General features: G+C 35.6%; 1 protein-coding gene and 1 non-coding gene across 2 annotated transcripts in view; one reads left to right on the top strand and one right to left on the bottom strand.

Moving 5' to 3' along the window:
* Window positions 1-13,409, top strand: part of LOC148952747 (uncharacterized) — a 40,571-nt gene extending 27,162 nt beyond the window's left edge. The window contains exons 4-6 of the mRNA XM_089088067.1: window positions 1,311-1,619; window positions 5,549-5,932; window positions 11,314-13,409. Of these exons, the coding sequence (XP_088944193.1) occupies window positions 1,311-1,619; window positions 5,549-5,908 (669 nt within the window). The 3' untranslated portion in view covers window positions 5,909-5,932; window positions 11,314-13,409. The remainder of the gene's footprint in view (window positions 1-1,310; window positions 1,620-5,548; window positions 5,933-11,313) is intronic.
* Window positions 13,410-25,636: 12,227 nt separating this feature from the next.
* On the bottom strand, window positions 25,637-25,709 carry TRNAF-GAA (transfer RNA phenylalanine (anticodon GAA)). Its single transcript has one exon. It is a non-coding gene; the product is annotated as a tRNA-Phe (tRNA).
* Between the last annotated feature and the right edge of the window lie 782 nt (window positions 25,710-26,491).

Raw genomic sequence — 26,491 nt, 5'->3', positions numbered from 1 at the left:
TCAATCGTATATAATAAATTGTCCACTCCACTTTTGTTTCCCAAATGTGATAAAATGGTCAAATTTAATGACTGTGCAGACTTTTTACTAAGTTGCAGGCCTCTCGGAATTTCAGCCATAACCAAATTAAGAGCAATGTATTTATTTGTTCAATTAAACACCGATTGCACAAACTTTCATTAGTCATTGAAATATTCACAAAGAACTTCAGCCATAACTAAATTAAAATTGTTCAATTTTCTATCTTAAATTGTTTGCTCCACTTTTGTCCACTGTGAACACGTGCTCAAGTCAACTTCCTAAATGTGAGAAATGGTTAAAGTTAATGTGACTCTAGAGCCTTGTTACAAAATTGCAGGCTTCACAGGGAGCTTCAGCCATAACTAAATTAAAAGTAATGTGTTTCATAGCTCAATTTTCTGTCTTAAATTCTCCGCTCCACCTTTACCCACTTCGGATTACATGCTCAAGTCAGCTTCCTAAATGTGAGAAATTGTCAAATTCAGTGTGACTGTGCAGACTTGTTACATAATTGCAAGTCTCTCGGAATTTCAGCCATAACTAAACTAAGAGCAATGTATTTAATTGTTCAATCAAATACTGCTTGTGCAGATTTTCTTTGGTTCAGCTACAGCTTTCGCAAAACTGTACACTCCGTAGAGAAAATAATCCCTAACTAAACTAATCTAATAAAAATAATCCCTAACTAAGTTAAATACAATGAGTATATTTGCTAATTTTATGCCAGAGAGTTCGTTACCCAGAAATCGACCTCTTAAATAGAAGAGTGGTCGGATTGAACGTGCCTCTGCAGACTTTCATCAGTCTGTAAAGATTATTTTTCGCCGCCAGCCACGGCTGTTGCAAAACTATGTGCTTCACAGGGAACAGAAGCCTTAACTAAATCATAAGCAATAAGCTTAATTGTCAATTTTATGCCAATGATTTTCTTACTCATAAATCGATCTCTTAAATGGAAGGAATGGTCGGATTTAACATATTATGCAGATTTTGGTTATCTCAAGGATTTGTTGATTTTAAATCTGAATTATTAATGTGCTGAATTAGTGTAAATGAATTACATGGTGATGTATTTGAATACGGAAAGCATGTTGGATTAAATGGATTCTAATATTAATTAATTTGTATGGGCTCGGCTGGTCTTGTCAATCAGGCAATATGCCTTGGGTATGCCTGTTTCTGCAAAGGAATCTGTTATTGTGGAATTTCCAGTTGGGACCAGTCTCCAGTTATAAAAAAAAAGGTATAGCATATATGTAGCGTTGAATCTTTTGATTTGATTAATATAGATGAATGATCAAGATGCGAGTTTGGAAGGTCTGAAACCGTCAGGGAATGATGTCAAAAAGAAGAAGTCAAAGATTACCTCTTTGAAAAATGGTGGAGCATCTCTTGTAGAGCATGAAACATCCAAGACCAGCCAGGGCGAAGTTCTCTCAACAACAACCTCGCCAAACCGTGAAGATTCAGACGAAGAGGATTCAGAAAATGAAGAAGATAACTCTGATGAAGAAAATGAAGAAAACGATTCTTCAGACGTTGATGATGAGCAGTCGATATCAGGGACGGAGTCCGAAGCAGATGGCAAGGCCTCTCTGGTAAGAAAATTTTGCAACAGTTCCTATTTTTATTGCTCTAAAGTTCAACTGAAATGCCTCATGTGGAAAACTAAATAAGTTGCTACGGAAATTGTCATAAGTAATGAAGGTATGTTTATATTTTAACCAAACGTTATTATAAACCAAAGGTTAGCTACACGAAGAATGTGGTTCAATCTCGCTTTCTATGGTTATAACAAAAGAAACAATGAGATGGCTAGAACACAAAGAAAGAAAGCATGGCTGCAGATGAAGAAAGAACGATAGTCTTTGTCGGCCGACCATCAAGGGCCAAACAAAAAACGGGTCGTCCTCGAATGGGGTGGGAGGATGCCATAAGAAAATATTGAAGGGAAATGGGAACTTGCTGGGAGGGTGTAAAGAGGGAGGCTTTGAATAGATTGGGATGGATCGTAGCTAGGCTGTGAAAATTAAAAGGGTGTCATGTGCCATTTTTGTAACTTGAGAGCCAAAAAACGGGAAGAGTTTGTTGGTTGTGGATGCTCTGAAGGATGATCTCCGCTAGTGGAGATCAAGGGAACATATTCTGAACCAACTCTTTTCAGTGGTATAAATGAAATTCAAATTTTCCGAGCAAATTCAAAATTATCTCATTTTATGGCGTATGTCTTCTTTTTTTATAGATAAGATGATCTTCAAGTATTTCGAGCGAATGCAAAATTAATCCAATTTTTAGCGCATGTCGCCTTTTTCCTTGAAAAAAGGAGAAAAATACCAGGCCCCCATGCTATAGCTCCAAGATAATCCTCTTCTGTCAAGACTAGCGTATATAACTCATTTTCGACCAAAATGGCATACGTCGCCCTTTAAATTATCACAACCCAGCTTTTTTGGCCTCAGGCGGCCTGGTGCTGCAATGAGTTTTTAGTAGTAGTAGTAGTAGTGGCTATGTTAAAATAGTAAGCCTCTCTTAAGTCACAGGGGAAAAAGAACGCCAAATGTTTCTGTATGGGTAAGTTCATCTGTCCTTCCATTCTGGGGCACTGATTGTATGTATGAGTGAAAAGAATGTCGGTGGAAGTTAACAAAAAAAGAAAAAAGAAGAGACAAAGAAGAGTAAATTAATTTACATTGGTAAGACACTGTAGTCCAAAATTCCCGTAGGCCACGGGTCAAATCAAACCCTTTTATAAACCAGCTTCCAATATCAACCAAATGAGCACCCCCACCCCCCATTTCCGAATTTAGATTGCAGCAATTCTATGTAAATAAATATTTTGTGCTGTCTCAAACCATACTTAAGCATCGTTATAATAAAAATAATATTATCATAATATATATTATTATAATAATAATATTATTATTATAATAATAATGTTATAAAAATAATCCGTCTTTTAGAGCCTTTTAAAGCCATATACAAAAAAGACAAATACTAAAGAAAAATTACACTCCCTTTGGCATCCTCCCCTTCAATACAACATTTCCTACTGCTACAATATAACGGGGGGACCCAGACCTCATTAACACACGAAAGAGCCTATCTTCCCCTTCTTGCATAATTGATCCCCTTAAATGAGAAAGTTGCTTACACTGGAGGAGGAAATGGCCCAACCCATAATCATTCTCCCCAAATCTCAAGCAACTACTTAGCAACTATATTTAGTCAATTCAAATGTAGATATGTTACAAGACACAACTTCTACAGAAAAGCAAGAAAAAAAACGAAGAAAGTTCGTTTTGGTTATTTTATTTTTAGTGTTTTGGCTGTGTGTGTTTATTTTTATTTTTATTTTCTTTTTTACCCTGCAAGTAGCTTTTCTTCCAAAGATTTTATGATCCCACATATCTTTAAGTGTACTGACACTGGAAGTTTTTGCAGTGATGTTTTGGGTGTTTTATTATTGCTGTTTTGGTTGTTTTATTTTTCTGCTTTTTTTGTACAATTAGTTATTTCTGCAAAAGAGTTCCAATTCGTGCTTTGATTATCTTAATGTGGGATTTTTTTTAGGGAATGCTACTTTGGGTGTTTTATTTCTACTGTTTTGGGCGTATTTAGTTTTCTTTTTTATTTTGGGTAGTAGTTATTTGTGGAAAGATTTTTCGCTCATGGATATGCTGCATGTCTTAATGTGGAAAATTTTTAGGAATGCTATTTTGGATGTTTTATTTTGAGGTCTATTATTTTTAGGTGTTTCTTTCTTCGTCTGCTCTGTAACTAGTTGTTTGTGCAAAATTATTATTTTTCATCAAAGATAAACTTAAATTAAAAAAAATGTAATTTTAAATTACATTCATATAATTTAATGTAAATTAAATTTAACTATTCATGAAAATTTAAATTTTAATTAAAATTTAAAATTTAAAAATACTCGTTGTAATTCTGTTAAAAATACCCACAAAAACTGTGTTAGTACAAGTCAACAATAAAAGAATTCATGCGCTCCGCATCTTAAATTTTTGAGCTTGTAAACAAAAATAAGTCTTTTGAGTTCTCTTTGCTTTCTTTATTGTGCCTTTTTTCTCCCTTTTGGCTTGTGCCTTTTACTAGTTTTTTGTTTCTGCTATATCGAATAATATGGTTCTGTATAATTTTGTAGGTTAGTCATTAGTATTCTATTACGGTTTTCAAGTAACAGCTTGATAGGAACCTTTATTTTTTTGTCGTAATTTACAGTTTTCAGGTTTTTAAAATAAGTTGAAACACAACCCATTTCTCTTTCTTTCCTCTCTCGGTTGTCTTTTAGTATGGAATGATAAAACTAAGAAATTAGTATTTGTTGGATATATATTACGACCATAGATTTCTTTTAATCAGCTTATGCTTTTTAATTTTGCTAAAATTGAACTATAATCGGATAAGTTTTTTCTGGGTAATTTTTTTTTAAACTGCTGGATTCAAATATTTCAGTTTTGTGATTAAAATCAAGTTTTCATCAAGCCGTGGCTAATTGGAGAAAAAGCCAATGCAGATAGTCTGAGTGAGAGGCAAAGCTGGCATTAGCCTTTTTCAGGATTGTATGAAAATGATGCCATTTTCACTTGTTGATAGATAATCTATCATCCATCCATCCTAGGGCAGAACTAGGGGATAATCGAGATTTTTGGGTTGACTTTTGTTTTGAATACAATATTTTTAATATCACAAAAAATATGCATGTATTTTATAGTATCATTATGCTTTTCGAAAAATCCAAGTGGCTTAAAAGAAGCTATTAGAAACCACACTGTATCCTGATCTGTGCAGATAATCTAAATCTTCGTGATTAGGGGTGGGGGGGGGGGGGTTGGTTTAGACGAAAAAAAAAAATCATTATTATGTTTTAACAGTGCGTTTTCACAGCTGTATTTTCCGATTTTCGTAAATTCCAAATTGTTGTCTCGAAAGCATCAGCATTTCTTGAGGGAGTCTTGAATACTTTTTACTCCTCCTGTGTACAGGGTTGCCACATTGCTGTGAAACAATGGGAGTTCAGTCGTGTTTTGGGAATCCGGTGTAGTTATACATGTCTTACTGTTTCCATGCTCCAATAAACGTTTTAATTAAAACAAAACTTCGGTTCCGATTCGTCTTTTGTTTTGGGCCAAAAGTCACCCTAATAGTTTAGATGGGGCAGCCTGGCTTGTTATCCTAAATGCGGGAATTAAGAGTGTTTAACAGGGAGAAAAATGTCTAAATTTACAGGTAAAAATAAAATATAATAATAGCTTTGAAACATCTGTTATACCCAAGGGAAGCTCTTTTGGAGGTTCGAGTTGAAGGTGGGTAAAACTAGAAATACCAAATTTCTATGACACAATTTGTCTTATTTACTTACTTTCCAGAAATTATCTATTTATTCTGGCAAAAGTGTTAACTCTGGCTCGTCACGGACAGAAACGAGTAAAAGACCAGCATTTCCGCTGTGTATCTTTGTGACGGCATAAAAATTCTAGCCGAAGGGACTTAATAAGTTGCTCTTTTATAGGAATCGGAAGAAATTGTTTTTTCACCTCGTGGTAGAGGTAGAGGAACACCACGTGGTCGAGGAGGTGATAGAGGTCGTGGAGGAGATAGAGGACGTGGTGGCCGTGGAGGAAGAAGTGATGGCGGTGGCTTTGCATGCTATAATTGTGGTGATGAAGGTCATAGATCAATGGATTGTCCAAAACGTGGGCCCATGAAATGCTACAACTGTCAAGGGCAAGGGCATATGTCAAGAGACTGCACTCAAGCGCGTGTCGAACGGGGAGGTCGTGGCGGAGGTCGAGGATTTTCACGCGGTGGTAATAGAGGATTTTCCAGAGGTAGTCGTGGGACGCCTAGAGGACGACGAGGTGGACGCTAATTTTATCGTGTGTGTAAATGATAGGTTTGTTCCTTTTTAACTTTTACGTGTTTTACATAATTATACATATGCTACTTCTAAGGGAAAAATGTTAGACGTTTGTCGTGAAATAAAAAGAAACAGATGGTTCTGATTATCTTTGATTTATGTACAGAGCATATCCTGTTTTACAATCCTTTATGCTTTATATTGTTTTGTCTATTTGGTATTATTATTATTATTATTATTCATTTATTGCCCGTCAAAAAAAGGTACAAAAGGTACAGTAGACGGATTAATCAATAAATAAAACAAAAAAGAAAAAGAAGAAAAAGAAGGACACAAACACACATTGAAAATTCAAACACATGACAGAAGAAAACTCTTCATTACATTAATACGAACAGTGACTATATGCATTACAATAATATAAAAAAAAGAAGCTATTTTGAACAAATTGTTGAGCATGGATGATTAAACTTACTTTGAAAACGGGATAGAGATTTATTAATGCTAATATTAGGGTCAGCTAGCTTATACAAATGAATAATTTTACGGTTTCTTGTCCAAGGGGGCAAATGTAGAAGATATTTAGCAAATCTGAAGAAGATTGATCGTAGGTGCTTTTTATCTGTAACTGTAAAGAATCTCCAGAAAGGAGCAATGTAAAGCATATGAGGAAGGGCTGTGGCGTTGTAAATGGATGATAGAATATAACGGTTGAAACGTAGTTTGCTTTTTACGATTACAGCGTAAGAAATGCTAATTTTACGCTCAACGTGAGAAATCAGCAAACGACGTGTGTGGCCTATAGATGTGCCAATTGGGAGGCCCAGGTATTTAATATGGTCTGAGGGTTTAACAAAAGAACCGTCCATATTTATAAGAGAAGTAGAGGGATTTCGCCAATTGAAAAGGATTACTTCGGATTTCTCAGGATTAAAAGACAGACCTATTTTTGAATATTCATCTTTGAGGATTTTGAAATTCTGCTCAATGCGCTGGATCGTACGGCTGAGATTCAGGATGTCATCAGCATAACAAATAAGAGACATATCGATTCTCCCAAGAATGCATGAAGGAAGACACTTTGCCTGCGCTTCCAGGACACTATTATGGAACAGGGTTGGGGAAGTGATAGCTCCCAGTCGTGTCCCCTTCTCAATAAGGATGGGAATCTGAAGATTCACAAGCTTATTTGAGGGAACCAAAGAGTTTGGCTTCAAACTTGAATTAATACATATATATAGCGAAGGATGACGAGCTGATCGCAGAGAAAAACGAGATGGCAGTATTAACCACACTTTTAGATTCCTATATAAATCCCTGAGAACACGGACAACTGATGGATTTACGCCTCGCCTTGCCATATGAAGAAGCATGAACGAATGAATTAAGGAATCGAACGCACGTCTAACGTCATGTCCGGCGAGGATCATACTTTCTTCCGAAGATTCCGCGTCGGCGAAGGCAGTAAAAACTGCTGTAAGAGCATGAGAACAGCCAAGATTAGACTCAAAACCGAACTGATATGGAGGAACGTAACATTTCTGTCTTAATTCATCAAGAAAAACAAGCTCGAAAAGTTTGCATGCCGTAGTAGATACGGTGATGGGACGGAAAGAGGAACATTGCAGCTCAGATTTCCGTTTTTTGGGAATCGGAGACAGATCACCAATGCAGAACGAGGATGGAACAATACCTGTAACGAATATCATTTGCATGAGAAGGCTGAGGTGACGCACCAATAGATAACTTCCATTAATGATGTGTAGAGTGCTCGCCTTATCTATCCCACAAGACGTTTTCTTTTTAAGTTGGGAAATGGCTTTTATAACAGCGTCACAAGTAACAACAAAATCAAGGTCAGGAGATTCATCAATGAATTTGCAGAGCTCGTCACAAAATTGTGACTCTAAAACAGGATCAGGCTCAGAAAATTCATTTGAAAAATGGGATATCCACTCGGACAAAGGAATGTCATTCGGGTCTGACAAATTGGAGGAGACAGTACGAGGTAGTAGCTTCCATAGTAGATCAGGTGAATTCTTGAACGTCTCGGAATAAAACGTCTGTATTTTATATCGATGATGGGCAAGTTCCTTAGCAAAATATTTTTTCGACACTTTTCTCAGTTCATTGACTATTTATTGATGGGGACAAAGGCGATCTCTCCAAAAATTTTGACAAATTTTAGCACTTTTACAAGCTTCAGACAGCATTAGATTTCCTGACATTTAATGCTATTCCACATCGAAAGATCCTACTCACCAGCGAATCATAATGAACATAACCTACAGAAACAACATCTTAGCTGTGTTTTCAGGCTCAGCGGGTTCGAACACGGGTTGGTTCGTCTAGTTTCAGCGGGTTAAAAGTTTCAACCCGGTGTTTTCCTCGAGAACCCGCTTTGTGAAAACGCTTGATGCACTAGACGAGAACAACCCGTGTTTGAAGAAGGGCTGTTCACGGCTCAGCGGGTTCGAACACGGGTTGCTCTCGTCTTGTGCATCAAGCGTTTTCACAAAGCGGGTTCTCGAGGAAAACACGGGGTTGAAACTTTGAACCTGCTGAAACTAGACGAGAACAACCCGTGTTCGAACCCGCTGAGCCTGAAAACACAGCTATTACTGTTGATCTAAGCCTTCGTCTTGCTAGTTAGTTTAACTCTACTAAAAAAAAAGAAAGGGAAAAAATGGGGTTTCTAAGCGTGTAGGTGCTACTGGAAAGTTTTCTTTTAATGATCTAATGTAGGTATTTTCGAAGATCATACTGCCTTTCCATGACCTACAAATAACAGTTAAGTGGGGGCAAATTTTTATTTGACAGTGAAACAACAACAGCAAAATCTCTGAATATTTTGGTCACATATACAGTGGCCAACTTCAGCAGATAAACTAAAATAATAAAAACGAAACCCCAATATTTATACAAAACAACAAATCACTTACATATTGTTTAGCGCCGTGATTCCCGACCTGGGGCACATGCCTTACCGATGGGTCATGTAATATTTTGGTGGGTCACTGGCAGGACGTGCACCCTTCGGCTGACTATACTTTAAGAGCCTCAATTTTGGAAAAAAATTTTTAACTACGTCACATTCATATGCTTTTAAAGAGCAAAAACGATAGATGATAGTATTGCAATGGCGTAATACACTGTATAAAAGGTGTTGTATTGAGACAATATTTTTCATTTGTATAAAATATGGCGCACGTAAAATTTTGATTAACAAAATTTAAATATGAGGAGCGGGACACCAGAATTTTAGAAATACCTAGGTGGGGCGTGGCTTGAAATCGGTTGGGGACCACTGGTTTAGCGGTTTGATCTTCTTCAAAGCAGTTACTACTACTACTACTAACAACTCACCGCAGCACCAAGCCGCCTGAGGCCAACACAGCTACGCACGCTCCTCCTCCATCCCAATCTATTCAAAGCCTCCCTTTTTACACCCTCCCACGAAGTTCCGCTTTCCTTTAAATCTTTCTTTATGACGTCCTCCCACCCCAGACGAGGACGACCTGTTTTCCGTTTAGCTGCAGATGCAAATATCTCTGATCTCGCAGTTTCCGGTCCATTGACTTGACAGGTCAATGGTATGGAGAGAAGCTAAATTTATTTTATTTGACTATAGTAAATTAACTATGAAACCGGAACACATCCCCTGAAAGTTACAATTCGATTCCCCAGTCATGAGACAAATGCAGGGTATACACCTAACAGGATTTAAATTTGTTACTTTTAATCAAATCTTCTGACAGCGGTGTTTGTAATGAGAGATAGTCGCTCGCCTCTAGGCTTTAGGTACCCTGGTATAAGATCACTTAATTATTTTCGGAGTAGTGCTTGGTAGGAAGTTACGGATACCTACCGATTACATAACGTAAGATTATTAGGGTGCTATATGTGATTCTAAAAAAAAAAAAGATAATGGATCTAGGCTAGGGCTTGAGACTAGAATGTTTGTAAAATTACTATAATTATTACCAGTTTTAAATGACAATAACGTGACAAATTAATATTATTTGACGAATGATACAAATTTTATCATAATAACAGAAGACAAAAAGTATATTTGTAACGCCTCTGGCTTGTAGATGGCACTTCCACCCCTATTTGTAATTAAAGAAAAAACCTGCATATAATTCAATTTGATTCAATCTTGTTACAATTTAATATTTCCATTAAATTACAAATTTCCTCTCTCTTCCTTCCCTTTTCTCTTTTTCCCCCTGTTTCTTTCTATTGCTCTCTATTTCGGTATCCATCTATCTTCCCTTCTCCGTTTGGCTTCCCTTAAATTCCTCATTAGTCACGTAGGTATGGTAAAAGTGTTAATTCTATTTCTCTTCCTTCGTCTCTTTTCCTTCATTTATCATTTCCTTCATTGTTATGCAACTTATGCTGAAAACTTTCAGAAACTGTCTTTGTGGTATTGAAATTTTTCCAATTTTTCAAGGATTTAGAAGAAGGTTGTTATTAGAAAAGATTAGGAATTTTGAGGTGCTGTTTTTTGTCGTGGAATTCTTTAGCTTAACTCTGTCGTGAGTATAGTAACTTATTATTTACAACAAAACAAACATTTTTAGTCAACGAAAAAGGAAATGCCTTATGGCATAATTAAAGTTTTTGGTCCTAGACATTCAAAAACGTGTTCTTAGTTTTTCATGTAATGCACTTAATTACGATTTGATGATTTTTTTTCCATTATTTTGCATATTAATATCGTCAATATTTAACATAAAAGAATAACTTTGTGTATATCACATTGGTTTAATGTAAATAAAATTGACTTGGGGTGAAATTGACTTAAGGTAACATATTGCTATTTAGCAACCTGCAATCTTAATACCTTACTATTGCAAGAAAAAAAACACAAAAAACAAACAAGGGTGGTTGTTGCCAGTTTCTGACAAGTCCTCTATTTTGTAAGCTAAGTGGGTTCAATTGAATTGGAATTTTTTCTATATTGGGTGCTTACAGGGGCTGCTAAATTTAAAAAAGAACTTATAAAGGGCTATATGGCAGTTGAGGGCTATATGGCAGTTGCTGATAATTGAAATAGTCTTTTCAAGATTTATAGCCTTCTCGACCTATAAACTGATGCACGTTTAATCTTCACTATTATATTTGAAAAAAGAAAACAACGCACAAGGGTCAGCTTCGCCAGTTTTCGATAGCACTTCTCTTTGGGTAAGCTAAACTTTATTTATTTCAATCAAAAATGATTTTTTTGTATGGGGAGCTAGTCCAGGAGCTCTAATACTCTAATTTACTTATGGTTATCTAAGAGCATAGGTAGATAGTGGGTGATTTGGCCAAAGGGCGTCTGGAAAAGTCACTTTCTTGCGCCCACCAAGGCTTAGAAAATGGTCGTTGGTTTACAAAATTGTGGATTAACCATTTGTGTATTTTTGCAGCGTGGCGCGCGTGGTAGTTGTGGGCAACAAGCAAACAAGGATTTACACTTCAAAAAAGAGCAAAAGTTTCCGTCATGAGGAAAACCGAAGCTCCAATGGAGGCGGAACTTTAGACACGACTGATTCTTATTGTTTTGTTATTAGGCGTATTTGTTGAAGCAGTTTTGTAGGAACTTTCCAAAACAGAATGTGCTTAGTGAATCCTATTTTGCTTATATAAGAGATTACCCAATATTGTGCTCTTTGGACCCTGGACTCCATAGCTCTCTGGTGATCAGAAACGAAGTTTCTTGACGTGCTATTGCTTAGTATATCAGTTCTGAAAAAATATCAATTCTGCTTACAGAAGAGCTTAAGTCTCAAAGAGTTCACTTGAGCCGTTTTCTATCTATGCTTTTTTTTTATTTTTTATTTTTTTATAGGAAATATCCGAGGAAAAAAAATGAAAAAAACGTGTTCCATTTTGATTTTTACAAAGTTTGGCTGATAAATTTATTCTAGTAATGGAAGTTTATTCCATTACTAGTAAATTTATTCTAGTAATGTAGAAATGGAAGCACTTGCTATTTATTAAATCTAAACAATTTCTTCGGGTAAAACAGCAAATACTATTTTTTCTAATTTCTGTCTTAATATTTTATTTTGTGTTTCATGAAAATTCTTGCTCTATTTCCACCTAATATTTTTCAGTGCCTTTAGACTTCTGGTGTCTATCGTATAAGACCACATGATTGTTTTCAGATTAATGATTCGTAGAGAGTTACAGACGCTTACTAATTACATTAAGTAAGATTATTAGAACGCTGTATTTGATACCAAATATTTTACCTACCTGTATTAGACCACTTAATATTTTTCAGTGCAGCATTGCGTCTAAGATCGTAAAATCTATTCCATTTGATAATTTCTTAGCAAATGTATGAGAAAAATAAGTAAGTAGGAAACGCCTTATGGTTTTGTTCAAATATAATCAACAGCTGAGTCAATCTGTTCATGCTTTTTTCTGTGCAAAATTTCTGCCCTGATTAGACACGGTTCCGAATATCGTTTGTGCTTGGTGATAGCTGAAACATTTGTAGGAATTTTTTCTTGGAAGATTCTATCGATTAATAAGAAAATACTCCCTTGTCAGGGCCATATCCATGATTTTTTTCGGGGGGAGGGGTTACAAAAAAACGCATCAAAAATTTTTTTATGTTCATTTTTCTTAAGTTTTTATGAGTCGGACAAACATTTCGGGGGGTGGGTCAAACCCATTAGCCCTCCCCCTCCTGGATACGGCCTTGTCCCTTGTACTTAATACCGAAAAATAGAAATGTTTTACTTACTTGTTCTTCTTTGTTAGAGGAGTACACGCCAGGTCTAATTTCTGCAAATTTGAGCTCTCAAAATTTTTGGGAAAGCGCATGAATGGAAAATTTCGTGGCTATTATGAATTTGTTGAATTTATAAGCGTTATTACAAATTTATTCTGTGCAGAATACGGCTTTAGAAAGTGATTATTGAATTAACTTTTGACTTAACCCTAAATAATTTTTACTTTGTACTGTAGTTGATAATTTGAGACTAGTTACCCTCTTTTTCAACGAATTTGTTTTGGGGAGAGGTAGGGGGGGGGGGGTTAAGAATCCAAAAAAGTATAAAGTTGGATCAGCTGTTACCAACCACAAATTGACTAAAACCCAGAAAACCAACCCAGAGTAAAAAGAAAATATTTAGGACTTTTGTTTTGACTCCAGCTGCAAGATGGACAGGCACAAAAATAATTATTAAAGTTTTTCTGAGGAAAATATTCCAGGTCCTGCAATAAATTTGACTAGTAACATATTTTTACTCGTTTTTTTTGGGTCCGATAATTCGGGTCGATAATTTGAATTTATAATTTGTAATTTGGCTTATAAGAAGATCCTATATGACCAGTCTTTGTTTATTGTGATGAACCTGATTTTTTGGCTCCTAATCTATTTTGTATTTCTGCGCGTGTTTTATCTTGTCAATTTCTTGGCATTATTAATTAGTCATGTTATTTTTTAACACCAATGAAAACCAGAGTTATTAAATTAAGCTGGCCAAACCACAATAAATGGTTCAATTTATTTTGTCTTGTTTTTTTTTTTTTTTATTCATTTTAGGAAATTTTGCTCGTTTTCCTTTTTAATTTTTTTTTTATCGAAAGCTCTTCTAGCTTTTATTTTTGACTTGTTTAAATGCTAAATTTTTACCAAATCAATTATTTCTGATGTAAACGGGGGCAAATTTTATTTCTGATGTAAATGGAAAGTAAGTTTAAACTTTACCCCCCCCCTCCCCCAAATTTGCAAATATATACCCTGAATTGGTATATAGGGGTGGGGGGTAAAATTCATTTTCGACAAACATGATTATTATATTGGAAAGAGCATAAAAAAGGCATCAAGTGGTATATTCACTTTATTTGTAAGTCAATAATATGATTTGGTAAAAATTTACCGTTTACATATTTGTTTTTTCACGAGCAGCAGTTTGACTCATTCATTTTGACATTTTTCATGTTTTAATATATTCTTCTATTTCGCCGAGTTTGGGTGTTTATCATATAGCTGAAACATCAGCGTGATAAACTCAGTTACCAAGTCTAGGGATGTCTGTTGACATGACATAGGGGGAAGACAAACTACACAATAAGTATCACCCGGAATTCAAAAACAAATACAATATGTGATGTTGGTAACTTTCTTTAGGGGTTTAAACACTCTCCCGGGCCGTAATTCAAGGCGTTACTCGTCGTGATTGTAATTATCCGTTTTATTTTTTTAATAAACCGCTTCATGAACAAGCTCACGTCGAATTTCTAATTTCGTCAATTGTAATACGGTTCTGTTACAGCAGCGAAAGTAGTGCCACCTTCAGAAAACGTCATTAATTATAATCACAACCTTGAAAGATCATTATATTATGGCCCGGGAGTGCGATGAACGCAAACTGTAGTTTGCGTTCCACTTATCTAATGAATATTTTCTTATTCAAGTCGGTGGGTTATTCCACGTCATATAATAATAATTAATGATAATAAGGGGGGGGGGGTGTAATTACGGTCTGGATGTGGAATATCCTGTTAAACTCTACCTCCATCCTGAAAGTTTCATTCACCTATCAAGGGGTTTCTGAGTTTGTGTAAAGCCGGTGAACTACAAATTTTCTGCAATTCTAAGTAAAATCAACCTAAAATCTGTTTATTGTCCCCTACCCAGGAATATTTTCTCAATTGAATAGGACCTTCGCTTCTCCTGACCTCTAGAAGTGCTTAGGACATTGACAAAGACCCTACAGTCTTCACGGTAGCCTACTGCTGGCAGCACATCTCACTTGTGTGTGTGGCGTAGGGTGTTCTTAGGACAACCCTCTTCAATCTTGTAGATTGGATTTGTAAGATCCTCCAGTCTCAAGCAGTGGCCTAGGTATTACCTTCAACGTTGGCGGAATGCATTTGTAACAAGACGCTGGCTGTTCATTTTTTGGATTCCGATATTTGATATTCAACTGAGACCGTTGACTGAGAGCGGACCCATAAAATACATTTACCTTCAATGAAAAGAAATATGACTGAAAACATTATTCTTGGTTAATGTAAGACACATAGATTAAATTCAGTTGAGTTTAAGGAAGGTAATCTATCAAACAAATAATCTATTTGCTGTTTGAAAATGAAAGCTGGGGTAGATAAATTAAAATTCACTTCAAGATCAATGTGAAATTAAGAAAAAAATTCTAGTGATAAATCTCAGTTTTTTTTGTATGTAAGAAGAATACTAAAAAAAAATTCAGTGAAATAAGGTAAAATGCTTGTGCAAAGTTTGTCCCTGTGCATGTGTTTGTTATTTTTCTGCTGTCCTATTCAACGCATAAACCTAAAAAGACAACCTTGCTATCTTTCGATATCTGAGATTCAGATGTACCCAAGTTTATTTTTGAAGTTCATTTTGATTCTCTTTTAGGTTCAAAAATATTTTCCAAAAATGTCAAAATAGGATGATTCTCCTATTTAAGGCATACTTACAACCATTCTTTAAGAAAAAGTGTAATATATATTGCTCAGAAAATTCATAGACTCGAAATTCCTAAATCGACTGATGGAAATGTCCTGTAATTTCAGTGAAGTGAAAAGCTAGTAGGCTTCTCGCCAAATCGCATGTTTCAAACGAAATAAAGATTGCTACCAGAGATATCTATGTAGAATGAAACAAAGCCAACATTTTAGAGTAAAAGTCTGTTGAAACTGACCCTACTCTAGTAAGTCACCAACATGTGATGAATAGTTGTTTCACGTGCCTTCCCGCATTGTATGCTGCTTGACGTAAGAATATAAAACGGTCAATGATTGGTCACCTAAAAAAACTCACCAATCAGAATCAAGTTTACGTTCTTATGGATTCTCAGTAAACTAGTGCAATAGGAATACGTAGGCAATGTGAAACCAGTCTAATTTCTACTGGCCTTCCCTTCTTCGCCCATCGTCGCTGGCTATATAACTTTCAATATTACGTCATGTGACCCGAAATACATTTTTGTAAAAGTTCAGGATGCAGTCTTAATTTCATAAGGAACTAATTTACTTTTTTTTTTACTGTGAAAGCGTAAATTTTTATTAAGATGGCGCTGGTTTGGAGATGCTTGGAGATGGATAGTGGCGCTGGTTTCTTTTAGAATGAATTACATAATTAAGCAGTAGAGACATACATTTAAGACAAAGATTAAAGCAGATTGAGACAAATTCCTCCTCGTACTATTCGCAAGATTTCCGCAGATATCTTCTTTTAGAAGAAAATCTGTAGACGCATTGGTCTTACAATGAAATATTTATCAGGAATGGCAAATACCTACAATAATGTCTTGCACTTTACGATGAAAGTTCTGCTGAAGATAGATTGATTTTTATGTTTTGTCGGTAAGTACTTGACTGGAGCCAGTTGAGCTAATCATAAAAATTGTATGAATAGTGATGATGGCGAGGGAAAAGAGTGACCAATCGGAGTCAATTGTTGCGCAGGTGCTGAACTGGAATATGGTCAATTAGTGGTATTCTAATCCCAAGTTTTGCGCCAACCCAACGGTGGGAATCTGCAGCACTGCTATAACACTTCATAAGAAGAAGGGGAAGAAAAGGCAGCATATACCAAGCGGCGATGCATCAAAATCCTCCTTTTCCTTTAATTACCTTAAACTTGGTTAGATAAATTTAAAGGGTGTCAGCAAAGAGAAAAGGGGGATTGGTGTCCTTCAGTCTTGTCCTAAAAGGTGTGCTTTAGTTCCATCAATTTATTTTTGTGATGTAATTTCTTAAGCCGATCTTAAGTATCGCGTATCAAATACTGAGCGACTAATCTAGACTGAGAAGAAATTGCTATTCCCGGAGAGAGAAATAACTCTGCCTTTTTTAAAGCGTTCTTTTGTGAGAAATATTAAGCCAGTAAAAAGAACGGAAAATTGGTGGGCTACGACATATAAACTCTGCTTCTATGTGGTGTCAGTATTACACTGTAAGAAGTAATTATCATGATTTATGCCAGGCCACATTTTAGTCAAACTCCCAGCTAAGATAAAAATTGTGCATGACTAATGTATTTTGTGCCCAATTTGGAGAGTTGAGTTATGTTCATTTTTAAAGCCTAATCCTTAAGATTCATCAATCAAATTGAGTATTTAAGGCTGAAGTTTTTAAAATTTTAAGTGATGGAAACCAAGGATGGCTCGAAGGACTAAGGCCAGAGGGGTGAGATCCCATCATTTAAACGATTCCTAGGTCACATTATCCGACTCGTGAAAATTTGTTATAATTAATGTTCTATCATTTATATTAAACTACGGAAACAAACAAGAAGCTAAAACAATACATCATGCGTAACTAAGGACAGCTATGTTTTACTCTAGACAATCTTGTTTACCACCTCTAGACAATCTTGTTTAAGTCAATGGCATCGGTGAGGTCTTGTTCATTCGCCAACAACAAGGAATCCAGTCAAAAATCAACCCTGGCAGTTTTCAGAAAATTTTCAACAAACTTGAGCTTGCTAAATGTTCTTTCGGCAGCAGCAACTGCAACAGGTGCTGTCGCAGCCAATTTGCAAAGGCGATTGGCTTGCTTAAGCTGGTGCTGCCGGCAGTTTCCTTCACCTAGGACTTCTTTGAAGCAAGTAGCGCTGTGACAAAACTGAAATAGAACTTAAAGCTTTACTTGAAAAGTAGTAGAATCTGGAGGTCTTTCTTGGTCTGGAAAAAATGTTGTTGCTAGCTCAATATATGCAACTGAAACCGCCCTTTTAAAGGAGGCTAAAGTTAGGATCAAAATGGCTGAAAACAGACAAGGTACGCTCAGAGATTATGTCCCATCATTGTAGTAGACCTTTCAAGCAGGATTCTAAAATGTTGTCTATAGAACGGATACATTGAGATGTCGGCTTGACTCTGAGCTCGGCTGTCAAAACGAATTGGTCTAAGTCGCCGACGATGACGTCTGACGAAATCTGCCTCTGGATTGACTTCTCTCATTCTGGCAAACACTTTTGCACTGTCATTGGGAATTGTTCATTTCATCCTCCGATATTCTTTCGAAAAGTTTCTTCATAACTCCAAGCCTCTCGACTGCGTTGATGATGTTGATCTCTTCTTCAAGTTTTTCTGTTGCTATCCTGATCTTGTACATGATTCCTTCCATAAAGATGAGGCAAGCAATAAATTCGAAGTTTAGAATCCTTTTCAGATGGCCGCTAGCCTGTGCCTTCGAGCATCAGTGTTCTTTGTCTGTTTTGTTTGGTAAATGGCTGAAACTATTGCTTCAAACTAAGTAACTACTGCTTGTATGGTTTCAGCCCCTGCAGTTTACCAAGTCTGTGGTAATTTTTGAAGATTAAGGCTGTTTTCAATCGTAGAGTTTTCTTTTAAGGGGGGCAAAATACTTTGTAGATAAAAAGGAGAACTCGTATATTTCGTCAAGGATGTAAAAAACCTCAAGTATCCAAAGAGATGAATTGCCACTATGTTCTATAACAATCAAGGCCGTACCCAGAATTTTTTTCGGGGGGGGGGGGGCTCACTCAAAGATTTTTTCCGGGGAGTCTACGCAAAAAAAAAACTCAAAAGCGCATAACAATTTGTTTATATCCATTTTTGATACATTTTCACGAGTCAGACAGACATTTGGGGGGGGGGGGTCAAAACTCACTACCTCCACCCCCCTGGTACGGAATGATAACAATGTCTAGTATGTGAGCCTGTCAGGGAATATAGGGCACACGATGATCAAGAAGTTCAGGTATTTCCTACTGGGCTCCATCAAATTGATCAGATATCTCACTTGCATAGCCATAAGACTGGAAAGCTAGTTTATCCAGAGGAGTTCTTCCTGACAATGTTCCTATTATACTTTCTGTCATACCCTACCCGGCATTGCCATTAGCCTCGCTAAGATCTAATAGTCTCTTTCTAGGTGTACCTTTCGAGCTGGTGTTACGGATTACGCCCGCAAGCTTATTAGAATGTGAATCATCGGGTATCGTATGTCTCACTAGGTCCAATGCCCTGTCTCACTAGGATCCCTGCAGCTTCGGTTTTTTTTTCTGTTTGTCTCTCCACCTTTTGCTTGCTGCAAAACCGTAGTTCGAATGCTTTTATTAAGTAAGAAATCCCCTTGACTGCTGTTACAGACGAAGTGACAAAAATAGAAGAAAGCTGCTTTTTGTGACTCGTAGTTTTGACTAGTTTTTGACGTAGTTGAAGAGAAATGACTTGGTAGTTTTCCTTTCTTCGCCTTTTCTTTGCTCTTCATTTCGTGCCATTACCACAGACCAGCTTCCACCCAAGCTTTTTTGAATTGGTCGCTCCTGGGACCACTAGAGAAAATGAAACACGAAGCGAGAAGGCAACATCTTTCTCGATATTGTATTCCAAGAACTATTAATCCTCATACCATCCCGGATGAAAACGCCACTGTTTTATTTTTTATATTGAAGAATCAACTGGGAAGACTCTCAGCTTTGGTTGATTAAGACCACCTGAAATAAGGTGCTTCCTTTGGTTTTCGCTAGGGATTGGCTTCCTTATTCCTGGACTCTTGTGAACTATGTTTTCAAAATCATCACTGCAACTTTCGACAACAACTACACTAATTGTTGAAATATTAAGAAGTTCTTCAGTGAAATCGACTGTTAACTCTTTACATAGCTCTAACTCATAAGATGACGTAGATTGTATTTCCACCAAGATATCTCTTGCATTCAACGTAAAATTTTCCCAGACAGTCTTAACAATGTCATTGGAACCAACAACTAATGATATAATGTATTCGAGCTTGGTAAAACATTGGAAATGTCACCCTATATTTGACTCCTTCTGATTTTCTGTCCTGATCGCTGGCGTGACATCAAGATTACCGTAAACACCCAGAGGCACATAATTGTAGCTCAATTGCACAGTTTTAAAGTTACTCATTACTTTCGTATTCTGGGTACACTGCCAAGTCTTGCTTGTCCTTCTCAAGCGTTTTATCCCTCTCAACCTCGTATTGTAATTGAGTTTTTTTCACTATCCTGTATACACTTGCTTTGAAAGGATTTCGCGGGGTTCCTTTTCTTTGAATTCTAATTACTTTCCCATTGTTATTAGAGACTTCTTGCCTTCTTTTCCACTCGTAGTCAAAGGGAGGTTTGAACCCCCGAAATGTTTGTCTGACACGTAAAAACGTAACGGTAATGAATATAAACAATGTTTTGATGCGTTTTTAAAGTTTTTTCTGTAACCCCCCCCTCTAGAAAACATCCTTTTGTAACCCCCCCCCCTCCCCCTCCGAAAAAAAAAAATCCTGGATACGTTTTGATAACAGCCGGCAATAAAAAAAATGAAAGAATCTTAGATGAAAAGTCAGAAAACTATAAGCCATGAAATATTCGGCACCAAGAAAGTGTAGCTTCCCTTTGAGCTTGTAGTTGCTGTCTTTGACTGACAATCCATGCACGTAACCTTGTCTCTTGCTTTTGGTTTGTTCATATTATCTTGTCAGGCTTCAGTTGAATTTTCCCAAACTGCTGAACCATCAGAGAGAAATAAATCATATGCGAGCATAAACAGATTTTTAAGGCCAGTTGCTAGGCTACCAGACCAGGCCCTTTAAACGTGGTTTAACTTAAACGACTGTTTAAATTCGGGATTATTTAAAATAAGAATTAAATTGAAAAATAAAACGACTCCGTTCTATTTACATGCAAACTTAGTTTTCGGTATTTACGACTGAAGGCTAAAATCAACCGTTTCTCTACTGAGAAGTCTGAAAATCCCAAAGTATTTTCAGGAGAAGGAGGATAAACACCATAGACTGTCTCTGACTGAATTGAGCGCCTGGGAACTTAATAAGGCCAAAATAGATGACTTAAATGACTTCACAAAAAGTATGGGCTAAATCTGAACGACCATATGAAAACAAATCATACGTTAGCATAAGCAGGTTTTTAAGGTATGAGTTGCTACCAGTACGGCCCCTTTAAACCTGGTTTAATTTTAAAGACTATTGAAAAATGACATTAGAATATTATAAATTAAACGATAAAATAAAACGACTCTATTCAATTTACAAGCGAATTTGGTATGTGATATCTGCAACTGAAGCTGAGTTTTGTCAAAATCAGCCATTTCTTTACCGATAAATTTGAAAATGCAAAAATGTTTCCAGGAGAAAGAAATACAACAGACTGCATCAGAACAAATTAGTTTTGATATGGGCTTTTCAAACCAATTCCACCCCATTTTAATTTTAGTATTCTGTAGTAGAAGTGTGACGTTAAAGTATAGAAAACATATATCTATAGATCTCGTCTTTTGTTGATAAACATGTGACTATGGCGTGGTCGGGCATTAGGCTTCTGAGGTTGCGACTAAAAGACTTCAATCGTGATCTGTTTTTAATCCCAAGATAAGCTTAAATTACAATGATGTGTACGATATCTGTCCTTTAAAAGTTCAAAACAACAAATAAAGTTATAGTACTACAGCAAATTTTTAAATGATATTGCCAGCTCCCTTAACATTTTTTTTATGAATCTAGTGAAAAACAATAAGTCGTAGCCATGCTAGGCTGTCAGTATTCTAAAAGGGCGAAAACAGGATCTTGTAAAATTTAGTATTTTAACCCCAAATACCTCTTTGGAAGTGAAATCGTTATATAAAACAAATGTATACATAAACAGGGGCGTAATTAACTATGAGATAGGAGGGCAGCTGCCCCCAACAGACTTCGGTTTGACCCCCCCCCCCTCCAGTTCCTAGTTTGCCCCCAAGCTGATATTTAGTTTCATCAAAAATCTTGTCAAAACTAAGATAAGCCTGCATAATTGAAGCATCCACAGAAACGGCTCATTTTTCAGTTTCCACTGTCATTTGGAGAAATTGACTCCAACTTTGCCCCCTCCCACAGGATTTTGACGAAATTTTGGCACTGTATATAAATCGATGGAATGCCAACTAATGGCCGTAAATTCCCTTTCTGGAAATGAGAACGTCATTTCAATGTCCTCATAATATTCTATCAATGTGCTCTTGTATCGAAACATTTTAATAGGGAAATAAACTAAGAGTATGAGTCAATATTATGGTTAACAGGGTTGCCACCAGACCAACAGGGTTTCCGCCAGACCAAAAAATTTCGTAACGTCCAAGTTCTTAAAACGTAACTTTTTCGTAACTTTTGATAGGAAAGTCTCTTTTCAAGGAAGGGACGCAGGGTGCCTTAATTTTGCTATCAAGAGCGGTACTTAAAAGGGAAGGGGACATTTTTTGCCTGTATAATTTGAAAAAAATATGTTGTTACGTAATCTCATTAGAAATCCTCCCTTCGACTTTTAAAAGGTGCCTAAGAAGTATACAATAATAACAATTCATGCTTCTTTACCTTCATTAAATTAATACTTATTCTACTGTAAGTGCTGCCTCTAGTTTACCTACACAACAAAAAGACACCCCCCCTCCCTCGATGCATTTACGTAACCCCACGCGACTATTTGGCTTATGTTGTTGTTGCTGCTGTTGTTTTTAATTGCTATTATTGGTGTTTTAAACCAAAAGTTGATGAGTTATACGCACAAGATAAAAGGCAAATCAACAAACACAGGACAATTTAGAGTTTTTCAGAAAAGAAGATAACAAACTAGATTTTTTTTGTTAAATTTCAGTGAAAGCAATCTTAATAAATCCAGCCTCTTAAAAACACCCAAAAATCATGTTAATCGCTCCCTTCCCGTCTAATGTTTTAGATTGGCTCGGTCTCAGTCTCACCTCCTCAAGCTTCAAATTTGCATCACTCCAACATGAAGATTTGAGCAATTCCGAGTGGTAGAGTTTTTGTTCTGATTTTATTTTATCGAATAAAAAATATTTCAATCGCTGTCTTCAGTTCTTATACGAAATAACAGTAATTTTACATAAAATGCCTTTTTCAGTTTGTAATTTGAATCGTATCTCCCAACCAAAAGAAAGCAAGAAATAGAAGAAGAGTTCACACAATCCAACCCTAAGAATGTTATCCTAAACTGTTTTGATTGGTCGCACAAGTCCAGGCACGTACAAAGAATTTCTAGGGGAGGAGATCAAACAATAAAACAAAGTTAAACTCATTTTCAAAATGGACTAAAAAATAGAGAATTACCTTTTTCTCAAGAATATATGAATATGATCGAACATGAGGGGCACAAAAAGCATTGGGTTTTACATAACATAAAACAGCAAATTTACCTAGGTTTTTAATGCATAAACGGAAAAAGTCGATGAGTTGAGGAAAAAAAAATCAAAAAGATCAAATTATGCCAAAACGAATCAATTTTTTGAATTTTCACTTATATTTATAGATTCTGGAAAAAATTTCAATATTTAAATTTTCCAATAAAAAAAAAATACAACGTCTCGGCAATATTCGGAAGTGGTTGAAAAATAATTCACAAATAAAAAAAAATTGTGTGACAAAGAAATAAATGGAAGATGGAACAAAAAGATCAGTGAGTTAATAAAAACGAATTGGAAATGATTTAATTAAAAACAATTAGGGGGGATAATAAAAAGCCTATAATTTAATAAAGAAACGCCGAGAAATTCGAAGAAATTTAAATTTCAGGGTGTTGGGGCCCCAGTCCAGCCTGCGTAGTCCCTATGAACCAGTTTTTAAGTAAACTGTAAGCCTACCCTATACAGATACAAGACTGTTTATCTTCTTCATAAAAATGGGTATTAGTCTAGTTGCCTTTTTCTAAAGCCAATTATTTAGTGATTGTCCTTTTTTAGTAAGAAATTTCAATTTAAGATTTATTATTAGTTTTAATATATTGTGACAAATATTAGTCACAATATAAAATTCTCAAAAATTAGAATGTCAAGTCTAAACTGGGCTTTGAAACTCAAAATGTATTTCAAACTAAATTAAACAGAAACACTTAGTTTAAACATAGAGAAATATCCAAGTGAAAGCAAAGAGTAACACTATAACTTTGAAACGAACAAAATTTATTCTCTAAATGACATACAATGTCTACACAATTAGTCACACTTGCCGATAATAAAAAGCACAAATATTAATGAACTAATTAGTTCCAAATTCGTTAATAAAAAATACAAAAGGAGTGACCAGAAATTAAAAACAAGGCAAAAACCACCATTTGAATTTGCAAAATAACAACAACTGAAATGAAGGTAGCCTAATACAAGACAGGTCAAAAGAAATATCAACAAAGCAAATAAGAATTGCAAGCCGTGGGTGACTTACAATTCTCTTTTCAAGTTTTTCTCACAGTTTGGAAACGGCAATTTCAGGGTCGTTTATGCTATATTTGTTAGTCAATCTTGAGTTACAAGTTGCATATTTCAACCTTGATTCACAAATGGTCCATATTCTTCCCAAAGAGTACGAGTAACTGATAGGATTGGAAACTGGTGCTAGTGTCTAGACAGAAAAAACTATCATCGCCATCTAGCGCTTGCCGACTGCATTTTTTCAAGTTCTGTAACCATTTTTTCAGGAACTGAGATAAAACACTTATAACTATCCTAATTTTACCAATGGCGCTAATTAAATTAAACATTCTTTCTATTACACTGAAAAATGCCAAGTTCCTTCAAACGCTAGATGGTGTTGGCAGTTTTTTTTTAGTGATACTAGGGCCAGTATCCATTCTTATAGGTTTTCCATTTTCTTTGGTCATATCTTCATTTTTACCGTAAAACTTCTGTCTGTAGAGGCGTAAACTGAAATGGCAATAACTTGGTTTGTAAAGCCTATATCTCACTAATTTTTCTTTCATCTATTATCTAACAATATTATATATATATATATATATATATATATATATATATATATATATATATATATATATATATATATATATATATATATATATATATATATATATATATATATATATATATATATATATATATATATATATGCATATATTTTTTCTTGTTTAAATCCCCAACAAAGTTTAGTTCCCAGGAATAGCTCAAGTCTTTCATTCATTCACTGCTAAAATTCATAAATTGTTGTTTGCAATAATAGGTACCACGTTCTGAAATAAGCGTCAAAGTTTAGGAAAATTTAGGATTTGGAGTTGAGGCTGGAACCCACCCCCTTGTGTAAGTCCCTTTTCTACAACGGTCCTTGAACTTAGTGAAATAGTTTATTAAAGGCTATATCTGTGCCTAGGCTGGGTAAAATGAAAGATGACACACTTGAAGCAAAATGTAATTCTTTTTTTAGTATCTAAAGCCAATTTGCAAATTTGCTAATTTGCAAACCAATTATAATTTGCAAACGATGAATATAAAAAACTTAAGCGATTATAAGTAATATTTGGTTATATGAATTTGTGTCCAAGTTGTTTTTTTTCATATGCTCTATTACTGCTGATTAGCAAAATCAGATTCAACAAGATCAAAAAATCCTGCAACAACCTGTATTAAAAGTGGTTTGTTTAAAATTGTGTTTATCAAATTTTTTAACTTATTCTTGAACAAATACCTCTGTGTAATTTTGAAAAAATTCAAACAAGTCCTATACCAAAAGCCCAGGACTAGTTATAATAGCAGCTTCAGTTTAATTATTAATTTTGGTGACCATTTTTGGTTTATTGACACATTTTTCCTTAGAAGTGAAATCGGCTTTCTATTAATATTTGAATGGAAGTTTCATTGTTTTTATATAACTTTTCAAAATTATTTCTGCTACTGAAATACTATTTATTATGTGATGCTAGTAATTGTAGTGCTTATCAGAAAGTCTGACACAAGACAAAAAATAAATTAATCAGATGAAAAAATTTGCCGAAACCCGGGATCGAACCAGGGACCTTTAGATCTTCAGTCTAACGCTCTCCCAACTGAGCTATTTCGGCTTATAAATTATTAGAAATGGTGTATTATAAAAATATTACGCTTTTAGTTAATTGAATAGAATTTCCTAGATTCAGTTTTATCAAAGACTTTAGCATCATTTGCACACATTAGCAACACTGAAGACCTCGTTCCTCGGAAAGATTCAGTCATACCAATAAATGGTGTTTGTCTTGGAAAGGGCCCCCACAACTGCTAGAATTACAAGGTTTCTATGTTTCATTATTTTTTTTTCTGTTTTAGATAAGATGAGGGGGAGGCATAACCTACTGTAGATGAGTGTATGGTTTTTGAACGATTTTTCGGTACTGGTGCATTATATGCTACACAGCAATATAGACTGTGCAAGCAAACTAGACATGGAGGAGACCCGTCAAACGGGTATTTGCTATCCAAATTGATTGCAAAGCGAGGTTTCTTATCGAGTTTACAATATTTAAACGATTGTTGGTACTCTTGCATTATATGGGCCTTTCTAAAAAGTCAAGTTCGGTTAATGCTAATGAAATAAAATAAAATAGGATGAATATAGTTTAGAAACAAACTTGGGCTATTTATTTGCATATTAGGGGGTGGGGGTAAAGCATTGCATATATTAAATACGTAACCTAACCTAGGTACCTTCCCCCCCTCTAAGCCCCAACAGTTTAAATATCGTATACGGAATAAAAACCACGCTATCATTGTATTGCTCTATAGCGGTTAACCCGTCAAAAACGGTTTTTCGTGACTGGTTTCCTTGTAAAGGCCCATATAATGCAAGAGTACCCGATTGTTTTTTGGG

This window comes from Artemia sp. Qi Xiang Cuo, chromosome 4 (genome assembly GCF_049724085.1).
Source record: "Artemia sp. Qi Xiang Cuo chromosome 4, ASM4972408v1, whole genome shotgun sequence".
NCBI lineage: Eukaryota > Metazoa > Arthropoda > Branchiopoda > Anostraca > Artemiidae > Artemia > Artemia sp. Qi Xiang Cuo.
The sequence above is the reverse complement of the archived record's forward strand: the minus strand, read 5'-3'. Positions and strand labels throughout refer to the sequence as shown.